Source organism: Chrysochloris asiatica, unplaced genomic scaffold (genome assembly GCF_000296735.1).
Source record: "Chrysochloris asiatica unplaced genomic scaffold, ChrAsi1.0 scaffold00172, whole genome shotgun sequence".
In the NCBI taxonomy this organism is placed as follows: Eukaryota; Metazoa; Chordata; class Mammalia; order Afrosoricida; family Chrysochloridae; genus Chrysochloris; species Chrysochloris asiatica.
In genome coordinates this window covers 1,765,595-1,776,571 of record NW_006408690.1, presented here as the reverse complement: position 1 = coordinate 1,776,571, position 10,977 = coordinate 1,765,595, and the positions used below count along the sequence as shown (strand labels likewise).

General features: G+C 37.7%; 1 protein-coding gene across 1 annotated transcript in view; it reads right to left on the bottom strand.

Moving 5' to 3' along the window:
- Positions 1-815: 815 nt before the first annotated feature.
- The window catches only part of GPR158 (G protein-coupled receptor 158), a 637,652-nt gene continuing 627,490 nt past the window's right edge, over positions 816-10,977 (bottom strand). Inside the window, 2 exon segments of the mRNA XM_006871655.1 lie at positions 816-2,303; positions 3,310-3,456. Coding sequence (XP_006871717.1) covers positions 816-2,303; positions 3,310-3,456 — 1,635 coding nt within the window.

The following is a 10,977-nucleotide window of genomic DNA, read 5'->3' as shown; positions in this document are numbered from 1 at the left end:
ATGGTATAACAAACCATAATGTGAAATAATAGAGTCAAATCCAAAATCACAATATATAAACCACAGCCAAAATGAAGAGATTTTACCATAACAATAATGGCTTCCCAAGCCAGAGAAAGCTTCCATACTTCAAGAATCAACTAAAGTTGATAGCAGGTATTTTTGTAAGTTGCAATAACAATTGAGTAGCTGCAGATTGCATAAATGTGTTGTGTCATATAATATCAAAGTTATTTGCAAAAAGTATACAATTTGGAATGCTTGAATATGAGACACAACAATATACTGAAACATACATATATAAGAAAATGAGAGCAATCATGAATATAAAAGGTGGTTTGGGGATGCATTAAGTTAGCAGTACTATCAAGGTTAAATAGGTAAAGTCAGAAGTTCTTTTTTAAGTCAGCTACTCAGAATTTCCATCATATTCATGTATAGGTTTTCATTCCATTATGAAAACTCATGCCTCTACTGTGTCTTCTGCCTTGCCTTGCTCAGGCTCTACAAAGTCCCATGGGTAAAAATCAATCAGGGACAAATATTGAGGGTGATTTTCCTTAGGCATGCTGATGGACAAATATTTTTCTACTGTTATCAGGGGGCATTGCCCAATCTTGCACAAAGTCTGACTTTTTCCATGGTAATTGTTGCTCCGGCCTTCTAGATTACTTCCCTCCCATGCCTTTGACTTCATCTTATTATCTGCCACATCTCCCTTGATTGACAAATACTCCTGGGGAATTTTTTATCTTATATCATCTGTTTTATATAGAATTCAAGGTTTCTTCCTTCTCCTTTACTTTCTGGAGATGCTACACTTTAAAAATCTCCCAGACCTCTTATTTCTGAGACCCTGCTGTTTTATTTGCACTTAAAGCAGAAGAGGCAGGTAAAGCTACATTTCTTTCAGCATTTGGTTGATCTGGGGTCTCAAACTCCCAAGGACATACCTCAGCTCGTGCTATTAAAGGCTGCTGAAAGTTATTACTTGAATTATAGGAGCTAGGCACATTTTCCTCAGACGAAGATGTCTTTTTTTCCTGGTCTCCTGTTTGGTTGAGATTTTCAAGCTCTATTTTGGATGCTACAACTTTAGAGGACAGTTCTTCATACTGCCCAGCGCATACATTGGCTGCATAATTCTGACTGGTGTTCTCATTCTTAGGTCTCCCAGGGAGAACCTGAGTCTTGGAAATCAAATGCTTCTCATCTTCAAAGAGGGACTGACCTTGGCTCTCCCAAGGGTTAACTTCAGCCTTATCTATGCACTTCTGATTGGATTGCTGGCATGCTTCAACTGCCTTAGGCTTCTGATGAGATTTCTCCTTGAAGGAAGAAGTTGGGTTTCTCTCCATTTCAGAAGCTGCAATAGAGACATGTTTTTGAACTTTTGATTCTGAAGGCACAGGACCGGGGGTCATGTCATAGATCTCCCAAGGGCACACTTCTCCTATGTTAAAACTGTCATTCATTTGTGTGGTGCTTGGGCTCATGTCAGAATTGGCAGTGGGGGTGTTGACCCTTTGTTTCATAATTCCAGATTTCTGAGGTTTTCTTGGCTCCTCCAAATTATTGGAGTTTGAGGGGGCAGAATCTTTAGTCTCAGTGTGATCTGAATTTGAGTATTTTCTGTTTGTCTCTTTATCTTTTGGCAGAGGCTTCTGGGGTCTAGCACATTCTTCTACACCTGATGTTTGAGTTTTCCCAGCTAATCCAAGAGTCTTTTCCTTGGCACTTGCTATGACACTGAGTGATTTTTGTAACATTGATGTTCTTGGATGGCCAGGCTTCTTTTCTGAGCTAAGATTGTGAGCACTTGCTGATTTGCACACCAAAGGCACCGATTCTGTGGACTCAGACTCACTGTTTTCTTTTAGTCTTTTACTCGACAGAGACTCTAGCGTGGAGTTTTCTGTAGCCTCCTCTTCTTGGCTTTCCGTTGGTAAGCTATTGGACTCTTCTGTTTGCTCTCTTACATGATCATAAGTGCTGTGGGATTTCTTTACTGAGAAGACTCGATTTTTCAGGGACTCCTCCTTGGGTTTCCCAGAGTTACATGAAGATTCCTGTGGGTTCTTCCTAATGATGGCAGTGCTTTTGGCTGTACTGTGGTCCATGACTTCTTTGTCATCTTTGGAACATTGTCTGCTGACAGTCTCTGGAATCTCGGTAATACGTCTCATGATTGAACGGCCTAAGCCCTTCTTAGAGCACCGTTTTTTCTGGAGGTGGGGATTGTTTGTAATCATCTTCTTCCTTTTATATATTTCTAATTGGGCGTAGAGTTTCTTCAGTTCATCCTATCAGAACAAAAACACATCCAAAGAAGTACAGATTTAGCATTTCATTCAAGTAATGTTATTAAATATCATTTGAATTCAGTAAACTTGAACTCTAGGGAAACTACTCAAAAGGAATTCCTAACATTTGTACTCACCAACTTCCCCCTCATCCTTACTTTCTGATTATTTTGTGTTTTCTTTCACATGGAATTTGAACTTTAACACATGAACTCATACATTTAACCTTTGCTTCATGGAGCAAGCACTTTGGACTTACCAGTCTGTAGACCACACTGAGCATTAGCCATAATAAAACACAGCAAGCTCATCTACTGATAAACTCTATCTCTGAACAATATTATAAAAATCATATAACCATTGATAACATTACACCTGATATTAGATTAGGTTAGGGGACCATAGGTTATCAAATACAAAAAAAAACTTCTTCCACAAAATACTGATATATCACCACATGATTTATTTTAAATCATCAGGACTCTCTGCTCACAGATTTACCTTGCCTTTTCATCAGCAAGATGTCATAAACATGTTGCACGGGAAGTGTATCATCATTTAACTATTATAGCTGGCAAAAAAAAAAAATCCATCAACATTGTCAAAGTCGGCTAGGCTACTGTAAGAGTGCAGATAGCCTGTGATTTTTAATTTATACCATGAGTATGTATTTTAGAACTGGATTAACTCTGTATTTAACATCTTCAGTTCCTACACAGACATATATATGCTCTCTTTTCTTCTTTTACACACATGACCACACATACCAACTCATACATGTTAGTTAAGTTGTTAAGTGCCGTCGAGTCGGTTCCGACCCATTGCTACCCTGTACAGGGTTTCCGAGGGTGTAAATCTTTACGGGTGTAGAAAGCCTTATCTTTCTCCCGCGGAGTGGCTGGTAGTTTCGAACCGCTGACCTTAAGGTTCGCAGCCTGATTCGTAACCACTACGCTACCAGAAAATAGACTCATCTGAAATAAAAAAGAGGAAATACTGGTATTACCCGAATGTCTTCTGGATCCAAGCTGTGCTCACTCCAGGCTGAATTTATACTGCTGTTCAGGTATGATCCAGATCGGCCCATGTCTAGCTCATCTTCATATGCTTCTGTAGCAATATCATCACGTGGGTTATTGCTTGAATGGGAAAACTGCAATAAATATTCATTATGTGCTGTAGTCACTAACCCATTGTAAAACAGAGCACAGTCATTTTCTAAGGGTTATAATGTATCTATCATTTCTTCACTTAAATAAATCCATTCATTAGATTCTTTATGAAAGATTTGTAAAGCCAAAATTGTATTCTGTTTTCCATGCTAAATGCTGTAGCTACTGTAGTTGTTAAGTACCATCAAGTTGGTTCTGACTGATAGCGACCCTGTATAGGGTTTCCTGAAGGAAATATTTGCACTTGGTCCCCTCTTTGACTCCTATTTTCACCCTATAAAATTCCAGTGTCAAGTTACATTTTTTTCCTCTTCTATGATACATTTGGAGTTCTAGTGAGGTGCTGTAAGATACGCATTAAACTTCTAACCACAAGGTCAGTTGTTCAGTTCATCAGCTGTAGCTTGGAAATCCTATACAGGGTTGCTATGAGTCAGAAGTGACTCGATGGCACTTAACAGCAACAACTAATACATCTGAAATTTTTAATGAATAAAAATAGAAGAATCCAAATAACTGTTCTCTCAGAGTAACAATTTAGACCTAATGGAAAATGGGTGGGGAATTTTTTTGAACAGTGAGGTCTATCTGGTGTTAGTCATTTCCCTTCACATAGGTGAGGATGTATTTCATCAACAAATACAACTGGTCCTAATCACAGGCAGTTCAAACCCACAGGATGCTCCTCAGAAACACTTTACAGGATTGCTATGACTCTGAACCGACTCGACGGCACTTAACAACAACAACATACATAGTTTCAAAAAGGTACTTTCAAAACCCAGTGGACAGGAGATCTGAATACCAGACTCAGCTCTGCTGACAGTGAGATCTGAAACAAGGCCTGGAACCTCTCTGAAGGGCAGAGTCTTCTCAGCCTTAAAAGCGCTAGGTAGCATCTAAATCTAAAAATCAACGATTCACTGAAATTTCAGAATTGATCCTTAAGCTCATAATTATTCTGAAGTTCTTTGTTAACACTTTGAAATAGTTTGACTATTTTCATATGGCCTTTAATAGTTTTCAATCTCAGGTACCTATGCTGTCTTTTTTTTTTTTCTAAGTGGAGAAGTCAGGAAGAGTGAATTGGATAAATGATGGAAAGCAAGTAGGAAAGTCAAAATAATCTAGTCACTTGGGTAACCTATAAACCAAGTGATTAACCTATGAAAATTGAGAGGGTAGACTAGAGCACATGGGTTCTCTTCTCCCACCTTAGCATCATGTCAGATACCTATAAAGATTAACAAGTCTGTTCCTTACTGGAATGAGATATATACCATGAATTTTGTTAAAATATTCAGCTAGTCTGGTGAACCTGAGTGTAAGGTATCATGTGAAATGGCAATTTTCTATTTAATCAATAATGAATGCTTTGAATTGAGATGGAGAAATCCATAGAAGCTGATAAATCTTTTTCATCCCTCATTTAATTAGATTTGTGGATCTACATGCACCATGAATTTAGGCCATAAACATGAAAACAAAAGAGCCCCTGATCTTCAAAATCTTACATTTTGTTCATTAAACTGTCTGGAGTGTATTTATAAGACTGGAATTGCTTTCCTTGAGTGGAGTTTTAGACAATCATGAGTTTAAGAAGCAGTTTGTCAGCTAATGCCCACTACCTACAGCATTATTTTTCCTGAACACTTATCTCTATCTAAAACACCATTTTAAATATGTATTTTGTTTATGTTCTCTTTCTCTCCATCACAACATAAGTACTATGATAACACAGAATTTTATGTGTTCATTACTTTTATTCCAGGACATAGAGGAGTGCTTAGCATAGATATGACCAAACCTGACCCACTCCCATTGAGCCAATTCGCACTCCTAGTAACCCTGTATGGTGTTTCCAAGGCTGGAAGTTTCTATGAGAGCAGAAAATCTTATTGTTCCCCTGCAAAGCAGCTAGTGGTTTGCACTGTTAACCTTGAAGTTAGCTGTCTAGTGAATATAGCTACTTAATAATAATTATTTTAAAAATTGAGATAAATTAACATATTGTGAAGCTCACCATTGCAAAGTGTACAGTTTGACACTTTTTAGTATGAGGGTGCTTTTTTTTTCTTTCTTTCTTTCTGTCTTTTTAACATTATTATAATTTTTTTAAAGTTTTTATTGTGAATTGTTTACAGGGCAGATCATCAGTTTTACATTCACAAATTGCATACTTTGTTTCATTACAATGGTTATAATTCTCGCCATGTACGAAATAACAGTTTTTTGCTCTAATAATTTTAGCTTTTTTTAAATGCTAAGGCTTATATAATAATTTACACCACTAAAGGACACAGTCTACAAGTCTGCCTCCTGGCTGCCAGCTCTCAGTCCCTCTCTTTCCATGAATCTAGAGTCCTCAGCTGCTCCCTCTCTTCATGTCTCCATTTCTTCCTCCATCTCTGGTGTCGCTGCTTCTCTGGATAGGGTCCCACATTCTGCTTGTGCTCTTTCCTCTTAATGGTCCTAGGGTCCTCTGTTTCTAGACTGTAAGATGAACTATTCCTCCATTTTTGTTACAAAATGTTTACCTTTACAATCGTGACAGTCACAATTAGTTATGATAACAATTACTCACTATTGAATCATAAGAATATTATCCCCATCTCTTTTTACCAGACCCATCTAGACAAGATGAAAACTATTCAGTGGGGACTCTATCTTCCCCCACACACTCTTAAACTAAACTCCCTCTTGAAACCTCATAAGTCAGTCACTTAGTGACTTTATTGACCCCTCATTTTAGGTAGCCAATGTCTAAGTTGCCCATCCCTATCTACCCTGTATACAGAGGGAGGGGATACCATTGATACTTGATGTGAAGACTCCTCCCCTCTCTGTTGGTATTTTGAGCTACTACCTCCATGAGTATAGGTCAAGTTCAAGTTCATCAAATTATAGCAATTTACCCTTATTTCCTCTACCAAAATTGTTTTTTTTATTTTTTTTTATTTTTTTTTTATCTTCCTCTAGTCGAGTTCTGATTATCAAGTCATTGAGGTTAGGTCAAATGGGTACTATTTGCATGTTTGGGTGTTCTTGTGAGTCTCCCCTCACTTCATATCAGCTGGATGCTTCACTCTCAGCTCTAGTCCTCTGTGGCTATGTCCTTGTCCATGGGCTCAGGTGTCCGCAGGTCTCATCACACTTTGGAACAACCAGCCCTTCCTCTTCTCTCTCTCATCTACAGGTCAACAGGAGTCTATAGAATGTGGTTGAACTCAGTCCATTTCTTCATTGCTGTCTTTCCCCACCTTTCACTCACCAGTAGACCAATGTGTTCACCAGCTAGCTTGCACACCTGCTCATGTGTTCCTTTGAGTTTCAGTCTTAGAGGGGGGTGAGGGAGCTTTTTAAAGCTTGTTGAAAAATGGAATAAAAAGATAATGGAATTTTGAAACAAACTTTTGGAAGCACCCTCATTTTTTTACAAGATTGTACAACCATTACCACTATCTAATTTCAGAATATTTTCATCATCATCAGAAAAACTTCATACGTCTTAGTAGTCACTCTCCATTGCCTGCTCCTTCCCACATCCCACCTCATTCCCTGATATCCACTAATCTACTTTCTGTCTCTATCGCATTGCCAATTATGAACATTTCATAGAAATGAATCCTAAAATATATGGTCTTTTGCCTCTGTATTCTTGAATTTGGCATAGTGCTCTCAAGGTTCATTCATGTCCATGTGGCAGCTTATTGTTGTTAAGTGCTGTCAGGTTGGTTCCAATTCTTAGATACCCTGTGTTGTTGTTGTTAGGTGCCATTAAGTCGGTACTGACCCATAGTGACCTTATGCACAGCAGAACAAAACAGTGCCCAATCTTGGGCCAACCTCACTATTGTTGCCATGCTTGAGTTCATCAATGCTGCTACTTGGCCAATCCATCTCATTGGGGGTCTTCCTCTTTTTCTCTGACCCTCCACCTTACCAAACATGATATCCTTCTCCAGTGACTCTGTATAGGGTTTCCAAAACACAGCTGGTGGGTTTTACTACTGATCTAGTGGTGAGTAATCCAGTGTCGTACCAGGACACCTATGTTGCAGCATGTATCACCAAACCATTCCTTTTTATGGCTAAGTAAATTTCTACTGTATGCATTTAACACATTTTGTGTATCTATTCATCAATTGGAGAATGCTGGATTTGTCCAATTTGTTGCTATTAAGATAATCTTACAATAAGCATGTAAATTTTTTCATAGTTTCCCATTTTCTTGGGGGCTCAATAATATTTGCTGAATAAAAATATAGTTTGAGTGTAAATCCATGTAATAAAAATTGTAATTATGTAGGTGGAAAAGCTCAATATCATCAGCCTAAAAAAGGGCAGGAACAGACTGTGAAACAGACCATTGATTGCTCATATATATGTCCAGGCTTAAGCTGAAGAAAAGATAAACAAGTCCATGAGAGACAAAATAAGATCTCAAACATATCACATCTAAATTTAGAGTCCATCTCAAGAACAGATGTAATGCATTAGATACTGATGACTGAAGACCAGAAGAGCTGTGGGATAACATCAAGAAGATCACATAGGAAGGAAACACAAGATAATGAAAAAGACAGGAAAGAAAGAAAAGACCAAAATGGATGTCACAAGAGATTCTGAAACTAGTTCAGAAGCACAGAGATGCTAAAAGCAAATGGAAGAAATTAGAAAGTCAAAGAGCTGAACAGAAAATTTCAAAGGGCAACTACAGAAGACAAAGCCAAGTATTAGAATGAAATGTTCAATGACTTGGAGTTACCAAAGCAAAGGGGAAGAATACAGTAAACATTGATCAAGCTTAAAGAACTGAAGAAAAAAATCAAGATTTTCAATATGGAAGGATTCTATGGGTAAAATATTGAATGATTGAAAAAAAAAAAAAAGATTAAAAAAAAGATGAAAGGAATCTACAGAGTCACCTTACCAAAAAGAAACATTTCAAGTGGTAGCATATGATCAAGAACCAATGGTACTGAAGGAAGAAGTCCAAGCTGCACTAAAGTCATTGGTGAAAAACAAGGCTTTAGGAATTGACAGAACACAAATTGAAATCTTTCAACAAACTGATGAAACACTGAAGGTACATACTCATGTATGCCAAGGAATTCTGAAGACTGCTACCTAGGTAACCAATTGGAAGAAATAATTATTTCTGTCATTCCAAACAGAGGTGACCAATGGAGAGTGAAAATCATTGAACAATATCATTAATATCACAAGCAAGTAAAATTTTGCTGAAGATGTACAAGCTTCAACAATACATCAAGAGGGAGCTGTCAGAAGCCCAGATTTAGAGAGAATGTGGAACTAGGGATAGCTCTGCTGATTTCAGATGGATCTTGGCTGAAAGTAGAGAATATAGAAAGAAGTTTACTTGTGTTTTATTGACTAGACAACTGCTTTCAACTGTGTGAGTCTTAACAAGCAGTTGATAACATTGTGAAGAATGGGTAGTCCAGAAAAATTTATTGTGTTCATGATGAACCAGTACATAGATCAAGAGACAGTCACTGGAGCAAAGCAAGGGAATATGGTATGGTTTAAAATCACTAAAGGCATGTGCCATGATTGTATTTTTTATTTTTACCATACTTATTAAATCTATATGCTAAGTAAATTATCTGAGAAGTTGTATTATATGAAGAACATGGCATCAGAATTTGAGGAATATTCATTAACAACTATGATATACAGATAATACAACCTTGCTTTCTGGAAGCAAAGAGGACTTAAAACACTTACTGATGAACATCAAAGACTACAGCCTTTAGTATGGATTGCATCTCAATGTCAATAAAACAACAACAACAAAAAAATCCTCATGATTGAAACCATAAATAACATCATGATAAATGGAGAAAAGACTAAAGTAGTAAAATACTTAATTTTCATTGGATCCATAATCAACACTCATGGAAGCAGCAGTCAAGAAATCAAAGAACATAAGACATTATGTAAACCTCCTTCACAAAACCACTTTAACATGTTTAAGAGCAAGGATATCAGTTTGAGTACTAAGATGCACCTGACCGAAGCCATGATATTTTCAATAGTCTTACATACACTTGAAAGTTGGACAATGCATTAGGGGAACCACAGATTGGATGCATTTGAGTTATGGTGTTGGAGTACCACGGACCGCCAGAAGAACAAACACATTTGTATTGGAGGAAGTACAGTCAGAATGCTCCTTAGAAGCTAATATGGGAAGGGACCGTCTCTCATACTTGAGACATGTTATCAGGAGGGTTCACTCCCTGGAGAAGTGCATTATGCTTCATAAGGTGGAGAGTTAGTGAAAAAGAGGAAGACATCCAATGAGATGGATTGGCACAGTGGCAGCAGCAATGGGCTCAAGCATAACAACAATTAGCATAGTGTAATACAAGGCAGAGTTTAGACCTATTGTGCATGGTGCCCCTATGAATCAGAGTTGACGCTACAGAACCTAACAATAACATACTGTATATAGTATGAAAATGATTAAGATACATTTCAATAACAGAGCAATTCATAGAAATGATTGATGTTAGTTAGACACCAGTGACTTTCTGTTCCCATAAATATTTAGTCTTGGGACCCTAAGGAGCAGTTTTACTGTGGTCTGTAGGGTCACTCCACCACTCATCTATCAGTTTGTCATACTGTGGTGGCTTGTGAGTTGCTATGATTCTGGAAGCTATGCCTCGTGTATTTTAAATACCAGCAGGGTCAACCATGATGAACAGGTTTCAGATGAGCTTCCAGATGAAGAAAGACTAGGAAGAAGGAGAGACAAACTACTTCTGAATATTTAGTCACTGAAAACCTTATGAACAGCAGAGAAACACTGTCAGATATAGTGCCAGAAAATGAGCACCTCGGGTTGGAAGGCACTCAAAATGCAAGTGGGGAAGAGCTGCCCACTCAAAGTACAGTTGACCATGATGACATGAATGGAGTAAAAACCATGGGACCTTCATTAGCTGATGGGGCACAACTCCAAATCAAGAGAAACAGCTATAAACATCTATTAATAATCAGAACATGGACTGTACAAATATGAATCTAGGAAAATTGGAAATTGTCAAAAATGAAACAGAACACATAAACATCAATATCTTAGGCATTAGTGAGTTGAAATGGACTGGTATTGGCCATTTTGAATCTGACAACCACATGGTTTTCTATGCTAGGGATGACAAATTGAAGAGGAATGGTGTTGCATTCATTGTCAAAATGAACATATCCAGATCAGTCATGATTAGTTAATACTACCATTGTTCAAATTTATGCACCACCACTAAAGCCAGTGAAGATGAAGTAGAAGAATTCTACCAACTTCTTCAATCTGAAATTGATCAAACATGCAATTAAGACGTATTGATCATTAGTGGTGATTGGAATTCAAAGGTTGGGAGCAAAGAAGAAGGATGGATCAGTAGTTGGAAAATATGGCCTTGGTGATAGAAATTATGCTGGAGATCACATGATAGAATTCTGCAAAATCAATG